General features: G+C 38.8%; 1 protein-coding gene across 2 annotated transcripts in view; it reads left to right on the top strand.

Annotated features, from left to right (window-relative positions):
• The first annotated feature begins 1,140 nt into the window (after positions 1-1,140).
• ABCB7 (ATP binding cassette subfamily B member 7) overlaps positions 1,141-27,497 on the top strand; it is a 44,409-nt gene continuing 18,052 nt past the window's right edge. Inside the window, exons 1-8 of one of the 2 annotated variants that reach the window (XM_052813105.1) lie at positions 1,141-1,333; positions 8,947-9,024; positions 10,660-10,746; positions 17,341-17,460; positions 24,395-24,527; positions 24,970-25,238; positions 26,442-26,530; positions 26,614-26,701. In XM_052813105.1, coding sequence (XP_052669065.1) covers positions 1,166-1,333; positions 8,947-9,024; positions 10,660-10,746; positions 17,341-17,460; positions 24,395-24,527; positions 24,970-25,238; positions 26,442-26,530; positions 26,614-26,701 — 1,032 coding nt within the window. In that variant the 5' untranslated portion in view covers positions 1,141-1,165. Of the gene's footprint in view, positions 1,334-8,946; positions 9,025-10,659; positions 10,747-14,774; positions 14,794-17,340; positions 17,461-24,394; positions 24,528-24,969; positions 25,239-26,441; positions 26,531-26,613; positions 26,702-27,497 lie in introns of those variants that run through there. The other variant, XM_052813106.1, reaches the window with a different exon arrangement.

The raw sequence follows: 27,497 nt of genomic DNA, 5'->3' as shown, positions 1-27,497 counted from the left end.
GTCGTTTGAAGTGAATCCTGGTCAGAAGCAAAGTTGTGCATCACAGCGTGGGCTACAGAAAGCCTTCCTCATTAAAAATCAGCTTTAAGCCAATTGTCCTCTTGCTCTCCGTCTGTCTGTCTGCCTTTCTCCCCCGCAAATGTGCTTACAACTCTCCCCCAAGGCAAGAGCGTCAGTAGTCAAGCTTTGGTAGCTTTGAAGAAATCTTTATGTGATTAGAAATGCCACACAGAGTTATAGCTTCCTCACGGCTCTGCATGCCAATCGGATAGGAGTATATAGGCCATTATAAGTGTGGTCCATGGCATACCTCTGTCATCCTAAATTGATGTTTAATTAGGGACAATACTATTGCTGCATTATTCTGGTCTCAGAGGAACGATGGCTGAGACGTGAGCTGTGTTAGCTGACGGAGTTCTCTGAGGTAGCTCACAGCTTAACCCCGGGAAGGGTGTGGAATACAGAACTCGGTCCGTGCGCAGACGTGCCGTGCCACCTGCCGTCTAGATTACACCTCGCCCCCCAGCCAGCGCTCCCCTCACGGCTCGGCGGGCCGAGGCCTGTCTGCGCCCGAGCCGAGGAAACCGCCGGGGCAGCCGCTCTGCCGTGTCCCCGAAACCTGCTGAGGGCGACGTGTGCCAGCTCGGGCCCCCTCTTCTCTGACAGCGGCATCGCTGTGCGGCTGCGTGTGGAGAAAGCGTGAGATCGCTAACCGGCTCTACTGAACAGGAGAGACTTTTTGCAAAGTACCGCCGTCCTAATGGAGCTGCTGACCAGTATGAGCGATGCGTGCCGTTGGCGTGGTTTGGCCTTGAGGACCCCCGTGTTTCAACGGTCCAGTTTCTCAAAAAGGACGCCTTTATCTCTGCAGTCAGAACAAAAGTCCTCCTGAGGAGGTGACAGCTCGGGAAGGGCTCGGCCGCTCCCCAGCTCGGCGGGGAAGCTCCCGTCCCCCTCAGGCCGCCATGACAGGACTGAGGGCAGCCTCGGCGGCGGGAGGGCGGCGAGGGCTCTCCGCAGCGGGAGCGCGCGCTCGGCGCTGCCATGGCGACGCGCCCCGCCTTCTCCCCAGGGAGGCGGGGCCGGGAGCGGGGCTCCGCCCCCTCCGCTCCTCCCAGCGAGTCCGCCGGCGGCCCACAATCCTCTCCTCCCCTGCCCGCCCGTCATGGCGCTGCTGGCGGCTCCGCGCAGCCTGGCGGCTGCCTCCTCCCGCAAGCGGCGGCTGCTCGCCATCGCCCTGCTGCGGCCTCCCGCCGCCGCCGCCGCCTGCGCGCACGGCTGGCTTGCGGGGAGCGGGCGGCAGCGGGCCCCCGCGGCCCCGGGGAGCGGCCAGGTGCGTGTCGGGGGCGGGCGGTGAGGGGCTGAGGAGGGACGCGGGGCCCCGCCATGCTGCTCCCGTGAGCTCTGAGGGGACGGCCCGCTCCGTCCTTACCTTGCCCGGTTGCCAGCGCTCGCCGGCCGGCGCGGGCCGGGGCCGCCGACTCTCTCCCGGAGGCCGCCCCGGCGGGGGGAGCCCCTTGCAGAGGGGCTGGGGAGGGGGGGGGGGGGGTCTCGGCGTGGTGCTGGCTCCGCAGCGTGAGGGGAGAGCGGTGTGGTCGGGAGGGGTAAAGTCCTGGGCGGGTTTTTGGGCCCGAAGAACTTGAGGCTGGGGCTCTGCCTCCGTTTGTGGTGGTGTGTAGGTGAGCGTTCCGTCTGCTCGCCGAGCGTCTTTTTGTGGACAAGCGTTAAAAAGCAATGCCGTTGAACGGGTGCTAAACATTCGTGTAGGGAATAACTGACGCTGACAGCTAATTTTGCTCTTATGTAGGGAAAGGAAATTGGAATTGGAAATGCTTCTGTCAGCGGAGGAAGGCTGTAACGTGTGCCAGTGAATGGTTTTTTTGGTTACAAGTCAAGAATTGAGTACATAGATTGAATGAGTCCAGCTTTCAGTAATTCACATGCGTTTTTCAAAGGGCAGTGAAGGAAGTATCTCAAACATGGAGTGAATGGACTTCCCGTAAACTCTCAGATAGCTATTATTTCTGTTCGATAATAACCTTTTTTTCTTTCTCCACCCCCCCCGAGTACCGCTGCTTATGACTAGCTTTTAATTGTCACCCGCCTTGATTAGTTGCCCCTGACAGGCAGAATTCTGTCATGGACTACAGTCAAGTTCATATTACTTAGTAGTGGAGACAAGCAGGACTGAAGTAGTAAATTGGGGGGGGGGGGGTGTTTTAGTTTTGAAACTTGTGCAAGACAAGAAACTGAGAGTTGAAGTGGATGCAGACCAAATATTTTTCCCATGTATTTATTTGGATGTGTTAAAACATATCTGGGTACTCAGTATTGTCCAGTGTTCCTGGAGACGTATTTCAGATGTTAGTGAATAAACAACAATGTTATCATGGTAATGTATAGGAGTATTAACTATAATCCTTTTTTCCTTTTGAATGTTCTTATTTTCATGTGGGAAATGCCAATCCTTGCTGATAAGTTTTAATTGCCACATGTTGCTAAGTGTTGATTTGAGCTAGATATTCTGAACTAGAAAGCTAAGGCTATGTCTGTAGTGTATATATATATGTATTCATCTCTTTGGCCTTTTAGTTTCTAGGCATGTCTGTGTTAGAAAGTGGTCAATTATGCATTTCTCTTTCAGTCTGGTGATTAATTTTTACTTCGCTTCTGCATCAAGCTCTGTTTGGATGAAAATTAGAATTCATTAAATGCGCAAGCAAGATCTTACATTTTGTTAACTAAAAACTTTTTGCCGCGTTGTAACAAACAGGCAACACGTTTTATGTAACTGTGTTGTGCAAATTTACTTGATTATTATCTAGCAGGAGGCTTAAAATTCATGTTCTGGAGTTTTTGGTTATAATGTCCTTCAAAATTTTGGGACTAGTTGACATGATTTTTTTTTTTTTTAAACATTTAATTAGATTTCCTGACAGAGGAAAATGCACTGTCCGGTGATTTCAGTTTCCTTTTTTTTTTTTTTTTTCCTTCTCATTTTTCAGCTAGTTCAAGAAATGTTGTGCCTGCACCAACAGAAGTCACTGTTGGAAGTTGGCGAGGCACTGCAGCAGGTTGTATTTCAGAGTGATTAGCCATTGATTTTTATAAATTAGGTAATTCAGCATTTAAAAAAATCTTCCAGGAGCAAGTATGTGCATCTTATTTTAGTTTCAGTTATTTAATTGTTTTGCTATGTTTATAGATAATGAGGACTGTAAATATTTTTAATGGGCATATTCTGAAAGCTTTTCTATATATTAAAAAAATTGAAGAAACACACCTGGTTTTGCATTTAAAACAACTTAAACTTGTTTGCCGTGGTCCTGTGCTGCATGCTTCAGTCATCTGGGAATAAGGTTTAATGAAAGTAGTGTTTTATAGCATGTGTTCTCGTGAAAGCCTCCAGGCTACTGTGTGATGACACATCTTAGTATATGTACTTTAGTGTGTGGGAAAGCTCTTAGATTTTTATTGCTATATTCTAGGTATCAAATATGGGTTAGATTTTGCACTAGCTTGTTGAATATAACCAACGGCAGTAAATGTGAAATAAATGCCCGTGATCCTGCCTCTGAATCTCACATGGGATGGGAGACTGGCAGGGCCCAACCACTTGTGAAATCCAGATAGTTGGCTTTAATGGCATGTCTACCCCGAAGTGCTCTTAAATAGTAAGGGCCTTCCCGGGAGGGCGTACTGAACATGACCTGGTTATACAGCAATGTGGTGCTTCTCACTGCTGTGGTAAAATCACTTTTGTGAGTAAAATCAACTGTACAACCACAGTTCTGCTTTTATTGATATAACTACACAAATAGCAGAGGTAAGTGACAGCATAGCTGTGTCAGTCAAGAGTTGGGCCTCTTACAGGCACAGGCTGGTAAACAGTATAGGCATAGCTTAACTCCTGAGAAAAAATGTGATTAAAGGAAGGAAAAAGCTCTGGTGAAGTATGACCATAAAAGCAAAGTTACTAACCATTCTTTTTTAAAAAGATGATTTCAAATACTTGCCTGTCATCCATCCTTCTACTCTGCATCCGTGCAGTACTTGATCCCCCATCTTCATTGTTTCATGTCAGTTGTAAGCTTTTTTTAATTGTAATACAATGTCTGTGTTTTCTATGGCACTTAGTACAATGAGAGTCAAATATAGTAGATTTGTTTGGGTGCTGTTGCGTTACAGATCCATGTCTGTCTTCCCTCACACTTATGTTTTTCAGTAGTTTTGATTAGACTCTTGCTTTTCTGAGTAATAAGACATGTAACATTTGTATCCTGGAAGGGAAAAACAGGTGTCATAAATATTGCGGAACTGTGATCAGACTCCATTTCTTGATATTGAGATCAGTTTGTATTTCCATTAATGTAGCTCCTTCAGTTCACCCTCCTGCAGTTGGAGTAGGCAGGCATTCATCGTATCAAAACTTGTGTTTTAAATTTAGGATCTCTGCTGGGTAGTAATGCAGAGAATGGGCATGTTGGTTGTGGCCTGCTTGGTAAACTTTGAAAAGTAACCAAACAAAGACTGTATTTTTTTTTCTAGGAAGCTTAGGGGGTTTTTGTAGAACAGTTTGCCTGCATCCAAAATAAAAGCAATGACAAATTCTGTTCGATCTAAAACTTTAATGGGAGGAAAATAGCATTTGACTGAAAAGGTCCAACAGCCTTTAACTAAGGATAATTATTTTACTAGGAATCTGTATAAGTCAAGAAATACACTGAGGGGTGTCTTTCAGAGAGGGCTTTGGCAGTTGTAGAAAGCAGGGCTTCGTAAGTTATTGTAAGTGTAACTGTAAAAAAATGGAAGAGACTTTTTTTTTTTTCCCTTGCATTATCTTGGCCTTCCAGCTGCCACATGATGTGATAAAGAGCGTGTTCTTCTGCATAATTTAATAACATCTGTTGCTCTGGAAGTGGTTGTAAGAGAAGTTTCAGGTATTTTCATTATTTTTTTTTGTATTTTGCCTTTTTTTAACCTGAAGCCTGGTCTGTTCTGTAAAACTATACTGACGTTTGTTGTCCAGATGTCATTTCACATGTCCCTGTGCGTTGCTAAATTCTCTTCTCTAGACTTTGATGGTATAGTTGAACAGCTTGATGCATGGGAACTGTTAATCAACAGTCTCTGTTAGTCAACAGTCCTTACTGACAGATACATGCTTTGTCATGAAGTATTTGAAATTCCTTGAATTTTCAAAATCCCTTTATAGAGGAAGTATTGCTGCTGAGCAGATCAGCAATCCCATATGTCTGTCTATAGAAATGGACATCTAATAGTACTGAAAATTGTTGTGAGGAAGGATATATAATGAAGTAGAACAGATGGAAATACGGGAACTTGATCTGAAAATCATTTGGGGAATACGGGGGGGCATAGGGTAAGCAACACTCCCTGTAGAAGGGGGTGCTGTGGTGTACATTGGGGTTCTTGCTGCGATGCTGTGTGGATTTTCCGTTCTGGCATTGAGATGTGTTTTACCAAAACAAGCCAAATGTGAGGGTGTGTTAGTAAGATGTTATGAGGGAAACTCCTTAAGGTATCTTTTTGTTAACCTTCTTGGTTTCATTTGCTCCGGGTATGTGTACAGAGCAATTGCATGTTGGCCATTGTTAAACGTAACTGCAGTTAAGTTTGTATAGTTCATATTGGTAACAGGTTAGTCTATATTTATACCAGAATGTTTTCACCTTTTCTCTCATCTTCCTCTGCTCTTTCCTATTCATCTTTTCTTTTCTTGCTTTGCAAACTCAGCAAAATTGACAGTGGGACTTGTGTACTGCACAGGTACTTGAATCCTACCTTCAGTTATCTTTTCTGTTATAGTTAGTTTAGAAAAAACATCCCCATTACATTAGTGCAGTATGTCTGGAATAGTATGTAACACACTCCAGAGAGAAGCTTCTAAGTGTGGATTTGACCTTGCGCAAATGTGTTTAATCCCTGTTGTTTGCGTTTATTGTATTTAAACTACTACCAACAGTCATGACACTTTAGCAATATGACTTTTATGTGCAATCAGTACTAGACATCTGTTTCATCCTTTAGAGTGTATAGAATCATATCCAAAAATACATTAAAAGAACATAATGGTGCAGAGTCAGGCATTCAAAAGTTAGGAAGTGCCAGAATTAAAGTTGCCTGCATAATTTCTTAAATTCAGAAATAAGCAGGACTTGCTCCTGCTCCTTTAAAGCAATAACCTGCTACTTTTATCTGTTGCAGTAAGGTTCAAGTATGCCTTTCCTTTGTAGTCTTAAATCTATTGGGCAAGAGTTGTAGTGAGGGAGAATGGAGTCTCAAGTCTGCCTGCAGGATGTGCGGAGAGTGACAGGGTAAGCTTGAGTCCCACTCATTTGGGCAGCTAATAATACTATGATGGCTGGAGGACTTACCAGTGAAGTAAATTGTTCACCTTGTTTAATTCTTTATTTCTTTGCTGAGCCTTGGGTTTTAGCAGGAGATTGGGAAAGGATTGAAACCTCCTGTCTTCCAGGCTCAAGACTGAAAATAAGAACAACTTTTCCTGTGTACCTTGTGCAAATCTTTTCATCTTTTTTCTGTATTCATCTCTTAACCCCATGACAGTTTATAACTTCAGTCAAGTAAGTAGGCTATCATCTGATGCAGTAATTCAGACTAGATCTGCTGGTGTTTCAATAGAAGTTGTTTCTGTAATGTTTGTCTCATAAGTCAGTCAGAAGAGAACTTTGCGAACTTTGGCGTCAAATGGTATGAATTATTAGTAAAATATTTTTATGATGTCCTATGAGTACGCTCTAGAAGAACAGTAATTAGCTTCTTTCCAATAGCTGTTGGAGCATCAGTTGCGGAGTCCCATGTACTAGGAATATACAACAACAACAGAAAAAAAAAATGCATTCAGAGTTAAATACCTGAATTTCAATTCTTACAGTACTCAAGATTTTTTCTTGTAAGGCCAAGCAGGAGAGAATGGTACTGCTCAGGAGAGGTTCTAGCTGTGTTGTCTTAAGAGAAGCCAAAGCATAGTTGTGAGCAGTGGTTCATCAGCCCTTAAACTTCTCTTTGGCATGGTGTCTTAACAGTCTTTTATCAGCATCATGTGTTTAAAGAAGTATAAATGCTGGCATAAAGGTACTGAGGTTTTCAGTATCCTTACTGCACTCTAGGCTGTAGGAGACAGGAACTTCATCTCGGTGGTGTGAATGTAGGACTTGCTGGTATTAAGCCTCTCACCCTGGATCATGTATCTGCTATAAATTCTAAATTGTCATAGTTTAAACCATACTTCTGAATGGCCTCTGACTGGTGAAGCAGGTAGAGTTGTATTGATGTAACTGCCTTTGCTGAATTAGAGAACACTGCTGCCTTCTGTATTGGTTGTACAGCTTAATTTGGTGTTGGATTCTAGGTACTTCCCAGATGCTGCAATAGTGGATACTGCTAGGAATGCTTTCTCCTCTTCTTGCATGTTGGTGGGAACTTCCATCCAAAATAACCATGCCTTTGTAATGATTACATTAATTTGCAGTAACTTGGGATTTGCTGAGGCATCTTGAAGTCCTCCTCTTTTTCCATTATATTTTCTGTTTATGAAACTGTCACTGTTGATATGGAGAACATAGTAGTTTAGATGGAATCCTCTGCGCTGACATGAAACTGTAAAGTTATGAGTGTATCTACAATGATGTGCTTTATAAATGCAGCTCCTTCATTTAACATAGGTCTTGGAAGCATCAGGGCAGTTCACCCAGGCCAGTTAGCTCTACTAGGTGCAAAATGTATAATTGTAGTGTTTACTCTTTCTCTATATGTCATGTCATATAGTGGAAGTGTTTGAAGTAAGCAGGTCCCATGTGGTGACTTGTGGGGGAATGATCTTAATTTTCTGAAAAATGACTGACTAAATGATAACTTACGGTTCAAGAACAAAGGAATGTTTAGGACAAGAGCAAAGGGATGTTTAAGGCAAGGTATGAAATGTATGACGGTGCTCTGCTTGTCAGGGTTAAAAATACCTTTTTTATGATCAAGTTCTTTTTTTTCTTTTTTTTTTTCTCTCCCCTTTTTGACATTTGTCTTTTGCCTTGGGCTGATGAGCAGTTCTTCCGCTATTTTGCTCAGTGGTAGTGATTTTTATATACTGTGAGGTATATGGTTAATATTGCAACAGAGCAGTAAAAGATTTAATATTGAATGTGTCAAAGATGATGTGGCACCATCATTGCTAACCAAAAGAGGGGTCCCTGTTTTGCCACTGGGGAAGCACTGCCAGCTAGTCCATCTAAGGAAAATAAATGGTCCTCTGAAACTCTTAACGGAAAAGTAATTGCTTTCAATGTAATATGTAAAGCATGCTACAGTTGGTGCCTAGTGGTATGTCTATTAAAGATGCATTGACGGATATGAGAATATTGGGTATCTTGTGTCCTGCCTACCTAAAACTTCTAGTCGGCCATGCTCTAATTTCTGATAGCCCCAGTGCTTCCCAGTCAAGAGCTGTAGCTTTGATTAACCTTGTGGTCTATGACACAAGTATGGCATGAGCTGAGCAAAGAGGAATTTAAAATGGCAGAACCTATAAGCATAAGAATAACAATTCATAATGAAAAACAGAACAAAAGAATATTTGAAAGAAGTCAGAAGACAACCTGGGAGAAAATTAAAATGAGAGGAAAGGGAAAACTTTGGGCTTTCATGGTGCAAAAGGAATGAAGTCTGATGGGAGTAGAGATTCAGAAAAGTGAAAGGTTCATTGTCCCTTAGCATTTTTAATGGTTGAATATAATTTATTTTACAGCCGCTCCCCACCAGTTTTCTTTTTCTGTGGTCAGTTGTTAAAAACCAATGTTTTCATGTTATGCTTGTTTACATAAACTAGATGAATATTCTCTGAATGTGAAGTGCATGTTCTACATGACTCCATTTTCACTTTATCTTTCCCCCCTTTTTATTCTGTAGGTTCCACCATTCTGCAAGCAAAGATCATGGCACAGTCTGGGGGGAGATTATTCAAGGCCGTTATTAGAGGCTTCAGAGGTAGGTATAAATTGTTTTTCTTCCTACTTGCATGTCAGAGGAAACTCAAACCCTTAGAGCATCTTTCAGTTTAGTCTGCAAGGTTTTTTTAATTTCACTATTTACAGTCTTGAAGTGCAGCAAGTTAAATGGCGAGTTATGTTTCTGCCTCTAGAAACGGAGATTACTTTGCTTAGAAGTTTCAGGCTGTTGCACTCTCCTCAGGAGGTCTTTTTGAATCTCTAGAAACTAATGATAATACAGTAACTTACAAAGAAGAGTTCTTAAAAATGTAGGTTTTGTGTGTTGATACTTAGATTCATGTTGTCAGGCATAGAAAACATGAATGCATAGAAAGCTGTGAGTTTTTCTTGAGAGTGTAAGGCTTTATTACTTCAAAATTCTGCTTAGGTTGTGGATTATCAAGAAACTGTGGAAATGTATTCTCATCATCCTGAGTGCCAGGATGTCAGGCTCTTACTCATATGAGGTCTGCTTGACTTAACATTAATGTAAACATAAGGAAGATGCAATTTCTACTGTTCATGGAATAATTATGACACATTTCTAAGTAAGACACTTTGCTTGAATGAAGCTAGGAAATGCATTTGTCTTGTTTTTCAGTTTTTTTTAAACTATAAAAAAATAACCACTCATAGAACTGACTTAAGCAGCTAAAACCTTTTGAGGGTCATTGGGACTTCAAAGCATGAAATCTACTTAGATTGGTTTTTATAATGTTTTTCTTTAAAATAGGAAAAGTGAAATTTTGATTTGGGACACCCTGAGATCTGCTATCAAACCATATATATAAAATGAGTTTCCTAGAGAGCTTTTATGTACCTTGAACCTGGAAATTGTCAACATTTTAAAACAAAATTCAGACTCTTTTCAAAAAGCTTTAACACATCCATTGCTCGTGGCAGGCACTTTGAAATTGGAGAAATGCCTAGTGGTAATGAATTACTACTTTTTAGTACATCTACGTGCATTAATAAATTCAGAAGTTTTCTCTGTATTTATTTAGCAGGGAATCTTGGCCATATGCTAAGAGAAGTGAGCATTTGTTTTTAAAAAACAGGTTCTTTTCCTAACTGCACCTGTATATGCTGTGCATGGATTGCAGCAGGGCCTCTGGACCAGGTTAACTTGTACCTGTTGTATGGCACCAGTAGGCTGTTCTCATCCTGATAGGGAAGAGAAGTGTGAAGTGGATTTATCTGTTTATTTTGCCCCCAAGTAAAGTTACTCTTTACATACACGGAAAGAGTATTATGCTTAAGTGTCTTCCACTTTATATATTAATGTGCCTGAGTATGGTTATCCTCCAAAACTTCAATTTCTTTTCTATGTTCTTTAGTCCACTTTTCAGTGTTTAGGTGTCCTTTTAACCAAAATATTTAAGGCTCTGTTATCCTTACCTCCTGGCTGCTTGGAACATGCTCTTTACTATACTGCTAAATTTATAGTCCCTTTCTTATTATTGTTTCCTTAAGCAAGGCAAGGTTTTTAGAGAGAGGTATTATCTTTTATTAAAGCAAGCTGATACAGTTGGAGAATGAGGGAGGGAAAACAGACCAGTAGTTCTTCTTTCTGTTGGCTTTTACATGCATGTTTCCTGAGGTTCTTGCAAATTGACTTTTCATTTTCACACAGATCCTCCCGAGGTGGCGACTGATAGAAAAGAGAATGTGTTGGCATGGTCATGCGGGTGGAGGGCTTCACACAGATCCAAAGGAAGGGGTAAAAAAATTGCTTAATTAGTATTGCTTTTTAAACAAAAAATGTGATCACCCCCCCCCCCCCCCCAAAAAAAAAAAACAAACCCTGAAGGCCCCAAGCAACAATTTGTGAAAAACTCTATTGGTAGATATGTGAATACTGTAGTGGAGTAAATACTGTTTCATTGTCGACAAAGGCTTACTAGCCCTTAAATCACTGAAGTTTTACAATAACTGTGTTGAAGTGCTTCAATTGTTTTATTAAAAATACAACTTTAGTGTTATACACTCCTTTGAAATAGGCCGGTGTTATGTTAGATTTTTTTCATGGAAAGTACGTTACGTTGTGATTTATTGTGGTTTTTTAATTCTTGTTTGTGAGTGATATTTCTCTGTGACTTGACATTCAGGATAGCAGAAATGAGCTTGTGGATACAAGGTAGTGCATCAGTTGGTAAAACTGCACTTGAAGCGGGGGGGAGAAGTAATTAAACTACATGTATTTTTACTGGGATTTAATGTTAATGCATCTGATATATTTTGACTGTATTTATATTCAGGAAGCACGTGTTAAAATAATTATGATAGGTATGTAACGAGAAGCAGTATCTTTTATTAGACCAAATGATTACAGTTAGAAAACGAGGCAAGCTTTTGGTTAAAATGACACAGTATAAACTTTGCATGATTAAAATTGCAAAGTCAAAGCTCTTGAGTTTACGTAACTTTCCTTTTCTCACTTCCTGTGCAAACTTATTTCTGATGCTTTGCGTGTTTGCAGAATGATTCTGTGTGATGATTATAACTTGTTCAAACTTGGGTGGGATCTTCTTAAAACAAGTAAAGACCATGTTGATGACAAACTGAAATTTCAGTGCAGAACCCAGGTCTTTCAGGGCTGGTTTGCTCATACTTAACTGTTCTGACAATGTCTTTCCTACAGCCTCATTTGTAAAGAAACTGAAGAGTTAAACCTAGGGTTTCCTCTTAAATTTTGATCTGAGAGTTGTCCGTTCATTGAATCCAAACCTGTTTGTGCTACAGGCAGAAATCAGGAGAGATGCTACCAAAATTTATGCTTTGGTAGTAAGAGGGAATTTCATAACCTAAAGTATAGCCAGCTTGTTTTAGCAAACATCTGTGATCTTTTCTGCATAAGGCAAAGGGGGAAACAGAATAATCGGACATCTTCGGTCAGTAGCGCTACTGGCTCTGCATGTAACATTAAATTCAGACTAATTTTAAGACCCTCCTTGCAACACGTATAGGCTCTTTCAAAGATTTCCTAGGCAAAACAGACTTTAAAGCTAGCAGACTATCCTCCATCTTTACCCTAATTATATATGTTATGGAATATAATTATTATGGATTGTATTTCTCCTGTAAGTGGGAGGAGGGTATTATCCCCTCTGTTGTCACTTTAGTGATCATGCATCTGTTGGGCTTAATTATTTGTTCTTGGGGTTTTTGTCCTGCTAGAATTTCTGCTTGCCTGGGTATGTTGATCAGCTGAATGTTTCCTGTTTGCTGTCATAACTTCATTTTTTCACAACTCTGTGGAAAAGATTTTTTGTATATACGTAGAATGAACTCACCCTCATATGATGCAGTTGCAAATCCATTTCACAGATTCAGCTTCACAACTGACCTGTCTTCAAAAATACCACAAAGGGCTGTTTATTCTGTCTTTTAAAAAGCCATTTCCTGAAATGCAGACATTTTTCAACTGAACCCCCCCTTCACATGTGATGGGCAGCTTCCAGGACAAATCTTATTTAATCATTATAGGTATTACACGTTTAATCATCATGTATTTTCTTTGTATTTTCAAAGGTCTACAGTTTGGCATCATTCAAAAAGCTAAATTTCAGTGTTTTCTCTGTTCAGAAAGGAAACAAAGTTCTGTTTACCAAAACACTAGCAATGTTAAGAAATGGTGGATGTTCCTTAACATTAATACTCACTAGGAATATGTTAGCCAGAAATTTTGACGCCAGCTGATACTTTTTTAGTCTGCTAGGCAGTGTAAATATTCCAGTGGCATTCTCCGTTCACCCATTACTTGCAGCTATTCCTGTATAAGCCAATCCCCCTGACTTTTTTATTCCAATAAATGGAGCTGTAATATAGTTAATATAGGACGTTGTCAGTTAAGGCTGTTAGATCTAACTAAACAAATATCAGCTGTTAAGGATTGTCAAGTAGAAAGCAGCAAGAGCTAGCTGTAGGTGAGGTGAAATGTGTGAAGAGTGGAAAAAACAGAGAGTAACATTGGGTGCAAAAGCCAAGAGGTTCTCAGCAAAAATGAGGGGAAGGAAATCTGATGTTACAAGTGCAGTTCTTGCACTTGGGTATACATGCACTTTTATTCAGTGCATAAAAGTACTGGCACCTAATTTACCACATGAGAATTTTTTTTCTCCTAGGATTACGCTTTTTAGGAAAACTGCAGGTGATATACATGTCAGCTATATTAACGCCTTTCTCTCTTCCAAAATTTTTTTGACAAACCAGCCTGTTCATTCTGGAAACTGACTTTGGGACTGATGTTTTAAATTGCTCCTTTTATAGAACCTTCAGGGGATACAGAACTGAATAATAAGGATAAACACAGAGTATGAAGGGCACATTACCTTCATCTCACAAGTAATTAGGAGAGAAGCTTACGCATCTGTTTTTTTACAAAATAATTTTTACTTGCAGCAGTGGCCGATGTGCTGAATACTGAAACTGAAAACAGTATTATTCTTTACCATCTTCGGGGTTTTTTTGTGTATTAGTCTTTTGTACACAGAATAGGAATAAAAACTGTAGTGTATGACTTGTTGCTAAGCAGTCATATATTCCTTTCTTATGGAAAGACTGATAGTCACGATGGGGCCCTGATAATTAGCCTTCCCCTACCACCAGTTGCTATTTAGTTTGCTAGTCATTGCTTGCCTTCTGTGGAGGGATGGATAGTACCAAGACAGAAGACTAAGTACTTTTTTCCCCAAGTTTGGAAGGAAAATTCAGGCCCTAGTTTGACATTTATTTAAGCTGATAAGGCAACTGAAAAAAGAATCCTACCTCCTTCCTCACCTTGGTGTTTTGCTACATAAATCACTGTATGGTCAGATAGTGAGCTAGTGCGAAGTGATCTAGCTGAAAAATAATGTGCCCAAATAGTGGCAACACCCCTTCCCTTCCCAAACAACTACTTCTGCTTCACTCACAGCAAGCTGCATATCATGGGCTGAAACAATCTAAATGCCTCCTCCTATAAAAAAAAAGTAAGTTCTGTTCTCAGCCATGCTTTCTCTCACGCTACTGAATTTGTACATTTATCTGACTCTTTACTGAGACAAAACCCTGCAACAAACACTGAAGAGTTTTCTGCCAGTTTCATAAACTGAATCAGTTCATCAAGGTGTTTCATGAGCTCCAGAGGAGGTGCGAGAAATGGGCTGGGACTGTACAATTCAGTGCTGCAAAGAGAGGAAAAAGCAGGGGAGGAAGCAAGCTGTTAGTGGTTTGGAGAATGACCTCGTGCAGCTGTAAGACAGCTTGTGCTAGTACAATAAAGGGGATGATACAGCTTTGTGAGTGAGTACACAGGGAGCCAGAGCTGGGTCTTTTTTCTTCATCAGCAATGACAGCTTAAATGCAAGTCAAACTACCATTTTCTTCCATTACGCTTCTGATAGCTCATCAATCTGGCATAGGCTTTATCCATAAAGTCACAGGGTCAGCCCAGTGAATGCTTTGCAGTACTCAATAATCTTGGAGATTGTGAAGAGGAATGATGACTTTCTTTTTTCCCCTCTTTAGGTATTTTAAAAGGTCCAGAACCTGGATGGGATCGGGGAGGGGGACAGACAGTAAGATGGTCAATGCTCATTCCTTTGCAGATAGTCCTCAGTATTTTGCAGTGTGTTTTAAAAACACACTACATTCAAAAAGAAGAAAAGGCTTTTCTTCTTTGCTCCCTGCTATATTGGATTTATAATACTTTTCCTTCCATTCCTTCAATTTCTGTAGAAATAGGCCTTGGAAGAAAATACAAAACATTACCGCCACTTAAAAGGAGGTAAAAGAAATGCATCTCTTAACCTTTTTATATACCACAGAGAATCAAAAAAGGGTCTGAGTCCATTAAACAGATTGCTCATTTTAATTCTTAATGTTGCCACTTGCATATTTAAACCATTTTCAACTTGTGTTTCTGTACAACGGTAACATTTATTTCATGGTAAACTTTGATGTAATATGTGTGCCTTTTGCATCTCCTTTGATATTTCTTCTTGTTCCTTTGCAAGGCCTTTGGCAAATGACTGGCTGCCTTCTGACTTTTTCTGAACGAATTTACTTCTGTCACCGTTCAGAGCCATGAAGAAATGTAAATAGATTCCTTGTTTGGGGCCAATGTATTTTTTTTAATATAGCTTTTTATTTATTTTTTTAATAGCTTTTCTGTGCAAAGTCTGACTAGCCAATAGCAATGTATAATTAGAACAGCTCTGGTTGCACTAGTATCTTTTGCCTTAATGTGATACCTTTTTTTTAACTTCCTTTTAACCTGTAAGTGGTGATCAAAGATATTTTCCAAAAGTTTGAACTGCTATTTATGCATGTCCTTGGCTCGAATGGAAAGATTCATGTATATGCTGCAGCAGATAACCTCCGTCTCCTGAATGGGTAGGACACAACAGAAATGGTTTTTCATCCTCTCTTCACTTAAAAATCTTCCATATATCCATTTTTTAAAAGTAATTTGAAATGTGCTTATACTGTCTAATGCACCAGTACATTTGCAACTGTTGACAAAATGCAATATCTCTTACATTTTGCTTTTCTTTGAAGCTATGACTAGAAACACTGAGATGAATTTTCCAGTGCTTTTAAAAGCTTACATTTATAGGATTGGCTTCCCTGGTTGCCTCAGCAATCTTACCTTTTAACAGAACTCTAGAACTCTCCTGTCTTGCTCATTCACACTGGACCTTAACAGAATTTCTATTCTAATTTGTGTTATCCTCAAAGTCGAGGAGGGAGCATTTAAAGTACACAATCTAGTGAGGGAAACATTAAAATACATTGTAAAACGCTCCCTTTCTACTGACTTCTGTAATGAAAAGTCATCTTTAAAAGGTGTGGGTTAACTTTTTATTTCCTCTTGCCACACACACACACACACAAAATATTGCCTGAAATGGAGAGATTAGCTGCTACTTGTTGCCCTCCCTTCAGCTTTAGATAACCTTCCGGTCTTTCAAGTTAACCCCAGGGTAGCCAACACAGAAATCAAGTAGTTGATACTTGTGCCATATGTTACTGCATGTGCTTTTACTCTCGATTGGGTAGCATCATTTAGGCTTCTGATAATACATTTACCTTGAGAGTTTAGTGGAATCTATCTCAAGTGTAAGCAATACAGACATTTATCCATCTGTAAAATAACCTATATTTCTGTAAAAAATAGAACAGCCAAAACTACCACCAACAAAATAATTCCAAAACACGCCCCCCCCTCCCCCCCAACAAACCCCAAACCAAAAACCCTAATATTTCTCAAGAAGACTTGTTAACTGAATTCTGGTCTTGTTTAGAGCAAAATTTGAAGTTTGGAGAAGGAGAACCTATTTGAAGATTTCATTAAAAATTGATGCAATTAGCTAAGCTAACATGTGGCCATGTGCATCTTCTGCCTCCTGAAGCCTGATTGCCCAACTTCATGGTCCGTTCTGTTAAATGAAGTAGTGACATTGGAAGCTGAATTAAAGCCACTAAAATAGTTTTCTTGTGGTAGTCATAACTTCATTGGGCACCCATTGAAGGACTACCCTTTGGGTTCCTGAAAACATGCCCTAAAAGACATGGGCAGAATAAACAGTATCTCTCACTTCTTTGCAAAGCTTATAAAATGACCAAAAAACTGTGAAAGTGATTGTTAGAAATGCTTAATTTTGTATTAATGCAATCAAATAATCTGAGCTGAAATTTATATTCAGTTCAATTTCTACATCAGCATAAGTGTTCAGTTTCAGAGGTTTGAGTTGCTATAATGCTAGTGATTTTTTTTTAAATACTGTATTCTATTGTGACTCATTGAGTGTTCTCCAAACTACTTATGTTTATTGTAGACCTTTCAGACTTCCTTCTTGCCTTAGTTTTTTGTTACTTCATTAATTTTTTTATTTTTTGCATTTTCCCTCCCATTGTTTCTGTGCTGTGTTAAAACAGCTTCCAAAGAAGAAATACCAAGCCCTTGCATTTTGTACAGAAATCTTGAAGATAAAAAAGAAGGGTCAGTTTATTTGTTCTGTGAAGTATTTCAGCTATGGTGAATTGTGGCTTTCTCTATGTTCCATTTACAGCTAGCTATACTTGCACTCTTGAGGACATGTGAATTAAGAACAATTCATCTGTTTTAAGTGTGTCATGGATATAAATGTAAGAACTTACAACTTGAAATTTTAATATGCAGTCCAGGTCTCAAACATTGTGCAGTGTCTGTTGCCTATCAAATAAAATACAGAAGTGATCCAAATGTATAAAATTCATGCTTATTTATCCTGTTGTTTTGCTTCCTGGGGTCTCTTTATAATGCGATGCCTTTGTTTGTTCTTTCCAATAGCTGAAAGAGATAGATGCCAAAAAGATTATCAGAGCAATGTTGTCTTATGTGTGGCCCAAAGACAGACCAGACCTGCGAGCCAGAGTAGCCATATCTCTGGGGTTTTTAGCAAGTGCAAAGGTAAGAACAGATACTTCATTGTACTGTGATAGTTACTATTTGTCTGGAGTTCGTACAAGGAATAATTTTCTTTTTTATTATTTAAGGGCTTTTACAATCTTAAGATGTCTGTTTCCTGTATGAGGAGCATATAGTACTATAATAGCTTGGATTTTTTAACAGGGTGTGTATGCATGTGATATGCACATGTGTGGTTGGGGACATGATGATGATGACCAGAATTTTTATTTCCATTGCTCACATTAGTTTAGTCCAGGATTTTCCATTGCCAATCAATCATTTACATCATATGCTATGGGAAATGTGAGTTAAAGGTTGCTTATGTATCTTCTCTTGTGTGGTACTGTATCTGTCAAACAGGATTTCTTCAAGGCTGTGTGGCCATTCTCAACTCTGAACTTGAGCAGTGTGGTGGTATCTACTCCCAGCTCTTACTGTGCTATGGAAAAGGGGATTTGAGCTCCAGTCTTTTCTTGGTATTTCTCTGTGAGCTGACAGTGGAATTTCTATTGTTTCAGGGACTCCTCTGGTGTCCTAATGTGAAAGTAGTGTATAACTTATTTTTTTATATTGAACCATGCTTTCATTAAAATTATTTTTCTTGGAGTCTTTTGATTATGAAATGGAGGGTTGCTTTTACCTTTACTTCATATTGTGAAAGAGTCTCCTATACTCCTGCCTGCAACAAAATTGGTGTTTATTCATTCTTAGAAATAAATAGGCATGCAAAAGCTTTCTGCAGATTAATGGAAGATATAATTCAAATTTTGTGCAAACCTCATAGAAATAGTTCAGAAGAGCAAATGTTAGCTTTGTGCAAAAAATCTTTTGCTTTTGAAAAAAAATATTTGCAAAATATTGGAGTAAATTTTGTAAATTTCACTGAGACATATGGCTCAACTGGGTTGCTTCAAAGTATGGCAATTTTACCAAACATAAAGCTAATACTAATATCTTGCTGGGATAAGCTAAAGTAGGCACTACTTAGCAATGAGTTTTAGCACTTAAGCTAGCTGCACTAGCAACTTATTAGCATTCAGCAACGTTGCCGCGTTACAAAAAGAGAGAATAAACAAATTTCAGCTATGTAGGTGTTAAGAGTACTTGGAAGAGAAATGTGCTCATTTATTTGAGCTGAAAAGGAAAGGCCAATCTTTTGGTCTACAGCTCTTTCTCATGAGCAATCTATGAGGTGCTAGCTGGTACTGTCTACAATAGATATTTTGGTTGTGCTGCTGTTCAGGTTGTGCTGCTGTTGCTGATAATGCAGGCGATGACATGCAGAATATGGCATGTCTGTACAAGTAAACTTCCACCTTTTTTGTATGCCTGTGTGAAATATACAGCATTACTTTCAGTTACTTGAAAACTATCTGGGAAACTTATCTGCTCAAAATACAGGTACTAGGAGCATTTTGCCTTGTATACTGTGCAGTTGCCCTCACAATAATATTTAACTGATTATATGCTTGGTTTGTTGAGGTTTTGTGATGTATATTTAAGAATAGCCCATTTACCAGATGGATATGAAAATTCTTCTAACTCGCTGTCTTTTTAAAGCCTCTTATTAGTAATGTTAATAATAATCTGAAGGCAATTTTGAAATAAGTTTTTGAAGTATTTTTTTCTTTTTCTTTTCTGCTCTTCCCCCCACTTTCCTAATTTGTAGGGTTATATGAATATGATGGAGAATGTGAATCCAGAATCTAATCCTCCATGTGGCAGCATTGTACCTTGCTTTTAGGAAATCTGTTAATGTTTCAAGCAGCTTTCTGGGGTGGAATGAAAACAAAATTTATGGCCAGGATGCCTGACTCTTGAAAATAGCTCTGGGTTTGGTATAATACAGAGCTATTATATTTCTACTGGGAGAGAGAGATGTTTCCCCCTGTCAGAAAATCAGACACTTAATTGCTCTTTGGGGAATTAACTGCACGTTTGGGTCTCTCTCAAGTGTTCTCTTAAATTTCCTACTTCAGATTCTGTACAAGGCAGCCTGGAAGCCCTGATGTCCAGACCCGATTCCCAGAAGCAGAGCAGAAAACCTATTGAGCTTTGCCCAGGTTTTAGGAGATGCCTGTTAAAGCAGAAGTATTTTGTGAGAGTGTTTGTTTTGGCAAACAAGGATTTCAATGGGAGAACACACAGCAAGCACCCTACAGAATATATATCATAACTGGCTGGGGTGAAAAACTTCACGGATGTCTTCTAGCTATCCTTTGCTAACGTTCTGTGTTTTGTTCTGTTTCTGTCATAACAAAGCTGTGTTAGAACTCAAACATTTTCAAATAACCGCAATTTAACAAGCTACCCCTCATTACCTGAGCTGTGCCTGCTCCTCCTTTGTGGTATAAATTTCCTTAATTTGCTTCATAGTTTACACGTGCTAAGTATGCATGTAGTTTTTGTGGCATAACTGACATACAGTAGTTTGTTACAGAGCTGTAGTAAGTCTGTCATATCTTTGAGCCCTGAACATCTGCTTTTCTTCCAAAGCAAACTAAAGGTCACTTTGTCCTAGAGAAAATGAAATACAAATTAGTTTACCTGTAGCTTGCCTGGACAATGTATAATCCTGTGCAGTTTCCTCATTATCCCATTTGGGAGCCCTTTGTTCTGATTGCTTATGAGGTTAATTACAATGTACTTGATAGACAACACAAGCAGTTTGTTAAAGTTTCTCTGCTATATAGTTGTGTCAGCACAAGAATGCCAGCATATCTTTCTCCTCACTGCAGTCCTAGCCAGATTTCTTTGTTCGCTATGAACTTGTCTGCATCTGAAGGATTTACATGCTTGTTACAGATTTTGTCTAAAGGCTGCTCGTTCTTAGGGATTTTGCATAGATAACTATATGATCATGATGCCTGTTACTAGTCACCTTCCCCAATAAGAAATACTTTTCTAAGCCTTTTGGCCAGTTTCTTCTGAGTTTGACAAAAGAGTTGGGTGAGGTTTTATACCTCTGTATTTATAAAGTTAAGTTTCCAGTTAGAGGAAAAGATCCAAATGGTGACTCTCTGAGACAGAGGCTGTAGGGTGGCTTCAATTTTACTCCAAGAAAACACCAGAGGAATCACAGCGGAGAGGTAGGTTATGAAATCCTCAGCCACAGGAAAAAAATTAGGAGTTCAAACCCAGTTTGATTTGGCTGGCTTACCCACAAAACACAAAAAAGCTGGAGATCATACCTCCCTGTCCTGCTGCTTGAGAAATGATTTGTCTCTTTAAATCTTCTGGTTCAGTAAAATTCAATTTCAAAACAAAAGCCAGTTTGTGTGCAGCTACTGAAGAGCCTGCAGTTACAATCTGTCTTGACTCTTTTTGTGGGGCCCAGTTGCCTGTCATTGAACAAATTACTGTGATTTTTGGTTCCTTTTTGTCTACATATAACCGCTAGTAGTATTGTTAGCCTTCAAAGTAAGCTGTTTGTATGGCTTTTTATGACTGGGAGCTGACAGGATGGAGTCTTCTCTAGGGCTAGTAAGGTCTTTTTTTCCTTGGAAGATTTGTTGTATTATGACACGCTTTAAATTTTTACCTTAAATATTTATAGCCCATCTAGATGTGTGCGATCTGAAAGATGCAACAGGAAGACAGGTGAGAGGAGTACACAAGGCATTATCTATGTTTTCAGACACATAGATTAGCCAGCTCAGGTTCTACATATCTGGTTTTTCTTTTTCCACATTCCCTCTCCCATTTTTTGTCTTCTTTACTGGGGTATGTATAGTGAATGCTGCTTTATTTTTCTGTTTCTTCTTCTGTGGCACAAGAAGAAAAAGTGCTCATGCTTCTGAGAAGCTGGATTAAACATACGAATATGACAAAATCTCTTGTCACCTCTGCCAGCCTGTAATGGTTTTTGGCCTCTTGGTCGCAGACCAAGCATGTGTTATTCATGAGCCAGAGAAGTCTTTCAGACTGTCTGCATTTCTACTGACTGCTAATTCTGTAAGTTTCAGGAGAAGAAATTGTTTGGCTAAGGAGGCAGGACAGAAGTGTTATATTGCAAATTTTGTCTGCATACAAAGATATCATGATTTATCTGATCAGTTAAGTATGTATGATCTTGGTGTTTGAACTCTTTTTGTGGGCTCAGATGGAGTTAGATAATTACAATAAACCTTTAGAAACAGTGAGGGCTTTGAGAAGTTTCAGGTGAGAAGTATTTTTAAATTTTTTTTTTTCTCTTAGTGGAAAAAGTACATTTCAGATCATTATTAAATTTGAAGAAGGCATGAAGCCAGATGCTTCTTCCCTCTTTTGGATCACATTTTGGAGCTTCTTCAGCAGTCTTACCTCTGCCAGGGATGGAGTTTTCTGTTTATATTTCCACAAATGGAGTTGTTGGATGAGTACATTTATATTGGTCCAGAGATAAATTCAGCCATCTTCATGTCAACATTTCTCATTGAATTATTGGCAAAAGAAGAGTTCACTGTAGACCAGTTTTATCTTGTTGGGGCTCGGCCTGTCACTAATTCATCATCTTTATTAAACAAGAAATACTGGGAAGAGCAAAATGAAAGATAAGACTGTTTGCCTTAAAAGTAGTGTAGTCCCACAAGGGAATAGAGATGATGATGCATTGTCAGCTTAAAACAGTGCAGTCATTTAAAAAAATGTTTAAACTCATTTAAGCATGATGCATTACAGTATAACGTGCTGTTAAATGTGGGCAATTGAGTTGGGATGACTTCATGCATGGGTGCTGTATTTGCTTTCCAATAAATTCAGGCAAGGATAAGCTATTAATTCAAAATTATAAATAGAGAATGTACAAGTTTATATTAAAAGGGTCTTTTTAATGGGAATTGTTATCAAGCTTTTGGGCATTAGGAAGAGGAGGGAAACTTATATAGATATGTTGCATAAGACAATTGTTTTGCATGGTAGCTTTTTGTAGTATACCTAGGTGTGCTTAAAGCTTTTTGTTCAGTCCCAGCAAATCTAGGCTACTAAAGAGATAGCTGTGAGTTTATGTAGAAGGCTGAAATTTTGTTTCCATTAATGTTAATGTGATCTCAATGACTTAACAAATTGAGTACAAAAGGCGTGTTTCTAATAATGGCCTCTCATCTCTCTTGCTATAAACTTTGTAAAATTAACTTTTTTTTTAAATTACTGGAAAGCAGGCCTGTCTTGATTGCTAATGAAATGCAATACCATGCTGCCTTGTTCTTATTCAGGCTTTACCCTCCAGGAGTCAGAACAACTGTAACCTGAGACCAGGCTTTAAATGTCATTTAAAACTCTGTTGGGTAGAAGTATATTGATGTAAAAGAAGATATTTTTGCAAAATTGTGGGCTGTTACTGGTTAAATTAATTACGAAGGAAGAACTGCAGTTTAAAGAATACATCTCTGTTCTTTAAATGGACTTTAAAACATATCTGTAGTTCCATTTCTAAACTACCTGTAGTGTAGCATAGTCTACTGAAGAGTAAAATCCCTGCAGAGGGATTTGTGAGAATCTGCAGCAAATCAAGACAATCTGCATTACAATACTCTTATTTTCTACTGAGTAATCTGTCCCAGGAAAACCTGCACTTTGTCATGTTGGTCGTCACTGTAACACACATGGTAGTATATTCGTCTTTATTAAGAACAAAATGCCACCCAAAAATTGAGTTTCAGTAACTCTGAAGGGAAGGTAGGGTTTTTTGATTATACTGGGGCGGGGAGATTTGAATTTCTGTATTGTAAAGATTCAAAATCTCTGCTAATGCATCCTCAGTTCTTTGTGGGGCTTTATGCTTAAGGTTTAAGCATGTAATGGCAGTAACCTGTTTGTCTGCTGTGTATAATTGAAGTTATCAGACATTATTGTATACTGCTGCTTTGATGGTATTTGTTGGCTTTCTGCAGATAGTGCTAACCTCGGGTCTTTTTTTTTTTTTTAATGGAGATTTCCACAATTCCAATCTATTAAAAGGAGAGCTGTTGCTAAACGACTCTCAGGCTTGCACTGGATAAATTTCAGAAGAATGTATTTGAAGTAGGACCTGATCTTTCAGCCATTTTCTTTTTTCAGTTACAAACTAACCAGTAATAATCTCACCTAGATGCTCCTCAGATCTCATCTGTCTCCTCTCAGGAGTTGTCTAGATTATGCTGTACTGAGAATTTGGTAGTCTTTTTTTCTCCCCCCCCCCCCCCCCCCCCCCCCAGTTTAGTGTATTTCATAGGGGAGGCACAGGAGGGAAGACTTTGGTATTTTGTTTGAAAGCTCATATTGTTAAAGTAATTTGTAGTGTTTTATAGACTGTATGGAAAGTCTTTTGTGCTGCTGTGCCAAACGCTAGCGTTATATGTAGATACTAAGTTAATGTTTATAGTGATGTTGCAAATGGAAAGCATTATTTAAATATTAAGGTAGTATTAACAGTCAGAAGAGACAAAGAATAGGTTAACTTCTTTTCTTTGACTTCACTAGAGCTTTGGTTTAATACATCTTGACTGACCTGGTGTTAGCAATATGTGGGCGAGTTCTTTCTTTTGTAGTAGTAGTAGTTCTTCATACTGAATATTGCTGGTATCACAAAGAGCAAACAATGTGTAATGATGACATAATTTAGCAGCATTGTGAGTATGCGTCATGCAGTGTCTGCTACTTGATTAGTTTCTTAGTCTTGCCATTGCTGTACTGAGTACTCAGCCTCAGTTTCAGTGCCTTTGCAGTGTACAATTTGTTTAGGTTAGAAATTGATACGTAAAAGGAGCCCATAAGAGAGACGAACTAACCCTGCAGTCCCAGGAGTAAAGACTTAATAGTGTGGAGAATATTGTGTTTGAAATCAAAAGAGCCATCTCACCCACGCTAAGTGGTTAAGAACTAAATATAACAGTAGAGCAATTTCAGAAAAAACAGTCACGCTACATAGATACATGTTTTAATGCATATGGACTAATTGGTGTTCTTATGCTTTTAGGCCATGAATATATTGGTTCCCTTCATGTTTAAATATGCAGTAGACAGCCTCAACCAGGTATCTGGAAACATACTCAACCTGGATGCTGCACCAAATACAGTGGCAACTGTGGCAACTGCTGTTCTCATTGGCTGTAAGTGGTAGTCCCAAATCTGTTGACAAGTGTTGATGTTCTTCAGTGAAGGAGTGGGATAGCTGAGCTTCTAACCTTTGCACTGCTAAGCATCTAGGATGGTTATTTCATAGTTACTTCTGTGTTGATGTCCGTTTCCAATGTTCTGTGACCTTGCTTCTGGTATTCCAATTAAAAAATGAAATGATGCTTATAGAAACGATTCTTGATTATAAATCCTACCCTTTTTTATAACCAGCTGCAAAAGAAACTGATCTAAAATGTGTGCACAATGGTTTATAAATGGAAAAAAGCATAAAGTTTTGGACCAATTAAGTATAAATTACCTTTGAACTAAAAAAGTTGAAAATATAGAAAGAAGGAGTCTAATGTAATTTCATGCATGAAGAGAAGTTGGAAATATAATTATTTTCATTTTGTAAACTTTTTCATCTTTTTTTAGATGGTATCTCAAGAGCTGGGGCAGCGTTATTTAATGAAGCTAGAAATGCAGTATTTGGGAAAGTAGCTCAAAATTCAATCAGAAGGATAGCAAAGAATGTTTTTCTGCACCTTCATAACCTGGATTTGGCGTTCCATCTAAGTAGGCAAACCGGAGCTCTGTCAAAAACCATCGACAGAGGAACAAGAGGCATTAGTTTTGTTCTTAGCGCTTTAGTATTTAATCTGGGACCGACAATGTTTGAAGTGGCACTAGTCAGTGGAATTCTGGTAAGTGTTGTTTATTCATGAGTTGGAATTGTCTCATTTAGGAATAATACATTGATTTTTTTTTTTTTTGCCAAAGTCTACTGAGTATTAATAATAGTAATAATTGAATTTACAAGGTGGTTGTGAAAGCAACTACTGTAAAGGAGAGCAATCTATAATATTCAAATATTTTCACATTTAATGCCTGTCTTCAGCCAGTGGTATTTATGTAGATAGTTTTTAACGTTTTTCTTCCAAATTGTTGAAAAAATGAAATCAGAAGAGTACACTGTGCACACAGTGTCAAATATGTCTGGGTAAATACTGAGGAAGAAGAATATGTATGTCCAGGAATGTTGTGTCTTAGTGTGTTGAGGACAGAGGAGGGCGTGATTATTGGCTCTCTTCTGAATACTGGTCTTCTCTTATCCAGAACTTAAAAGTGAAATTTATCTTTTGGAAAATAGGCTGCTTCTTGCAGGTTTTAAGCTTAATAAGCTCAATTTTAAACTTTTTTTTTTTCTAAATCACACTTACTGTCTTTGAAATCAGCATCTTTGGATATTTATATGCTAAAATCTAAATCTTGATTATGTAGCTCAGACTAAATTAAAAGCAAGAATCTTTTGTTTATTCCCCTTCTTTTTAGAAGGACTTAATCAAATTTGAATGTAACAATATGAGTAAAACCCCTGTTGATATCAGGTTAAATTTTATAACCTTTGGAAGTTGCAAATTCAAGCTGGCTGTCAGCCAACCTGCCATGATGCTTTAATTTTTCTTCTTACGGCTTTTCTCTCCTGATGTACCCTGAAGTAGAGAAAACACTTCATAAATTGTTTTGCAAGGCCATTTATTTCTTCTTCTGCAGTCTTCAGTTTTCTTTCAAAATCCACCCAAAAGGCAGGTAAACAAATGCTTCTTTGTGATAACAGCACAAACATCAGCAACTGTTATGTTTTATAATGGCAAAAATAATTTTACAGTATTATGTTATACACTAGCTCTTGGTTATCTCCTCCAACCTTTTTATTGATACCCTTTTCCGTGCTACTTCCTTTTGAGTTTATGCCAGTATTTAGTCTTAAGCTGCTCAGAGCAGGGAGTGTGTTGGGAGAGTCCTTCAGAATTCTTGTCTCGCGCTAAGCTGTCATAATTTTGAGACAACAGTGAAGTTTTGAGAACTATAATGACTTTTTTTTTCTCTTATTTAAAATATTCTAGTATTACAAATGTGGTGCAGAGTTTGCTTTAGTAACTCTGGGGACACTAGGAGCCTATGCAGCATTCACGATAGGAATTACCCAGTGGAGGTAAGTCATGCCCTCAGATTCGTCAAGGTACTTAGTGTTGCCTTAGCCTGAACTCTTGACTGTATTAAGCCTTCATTTTACAGGACTAAGTTTCGAATAGAAATGAACAAAGCAGATAATGATGCGGGTAATGCTGCAATTGACTCGCTACTAAATTATGAGACTGTGAAGGTAAGACCAATCTTCACTACTAGCCTCTTTGTCTTACTTCTGTCAGCCTAAGAAGAGTCATAAGATTTGTCTTTTATAGGGCTACATATTTGGAGCAATAGCATATTTTTAAAACGTTATTCATTTGAAGAGTACTACATGATACTGACAGAGTAGAATGGAAGTTGTTAGTGGGGCTTGAAAAAAATCTATTTGTTAATAAAGAGTGAGAAGTTCCTTTCATGACTGAATCACCTTGACCGTCGGTTTCTGCAAAATGTAAGCTTAGAGTCTTGAAGAAGCTTCTCTTCACTTGATTGCAAAATTGTCTTCTGAATGTCAGCCTGTAATATATTGTCTTCTCAAATGACCATGTGTACTGTTTTCATTACCTATTGCGGTTTGTAGCACTCCATTGCAACATTCACGTGAAAGAACAGATCTCTATTAGTTCTTCTACTGCTACTCTTAAAAAGTCCTGTGGACAACTTTAAAATTGTCCAGGCTCATGCTTATTTTATGCTGCTTTTAATAGGAGAGATAGAACTGGAAAGATAAGCAGTGAAGTTATCTGTGAAGAAGGACCTAGAAGTAGACATTGTGTGAGAAGTACTGTTCTAGAGAATTTGCCATCATCACAGTAACAAGGATGTTCTAGTCCATAGAGGACAGTAGCTTTTTCTTATTTTTAGTATCTAGTGGCAGCTGGTGTTTGGTTTTAATATTAATCAGGTAGAAGTTCTGCAAGACAGACACCCAGTGTTACTAGAATATGAGTATGGTAGGGATCTCCATGATGTCTCCTTTCCCAGTACAG

The sequence above is a fragment of the Harpia harpyja genome, chromosome 18 (genome assembly GCF_026419915.1).
Source record: "Harpia harpyja isolate bHarHar1 chromosome 18, bHarHar1 primary haplotype, whole genome shotgun sequence".
NCBI classification, from domain to species: domain Eukaryota; kingdom Metazoa; phylum Chordata; class Aves; order Accipitriformes; family Accipitridae; genus Harpia; species Harpia harpyja.
This window is presented reverse-complemented; position numbering and strand designations above follow the sequence as displayed.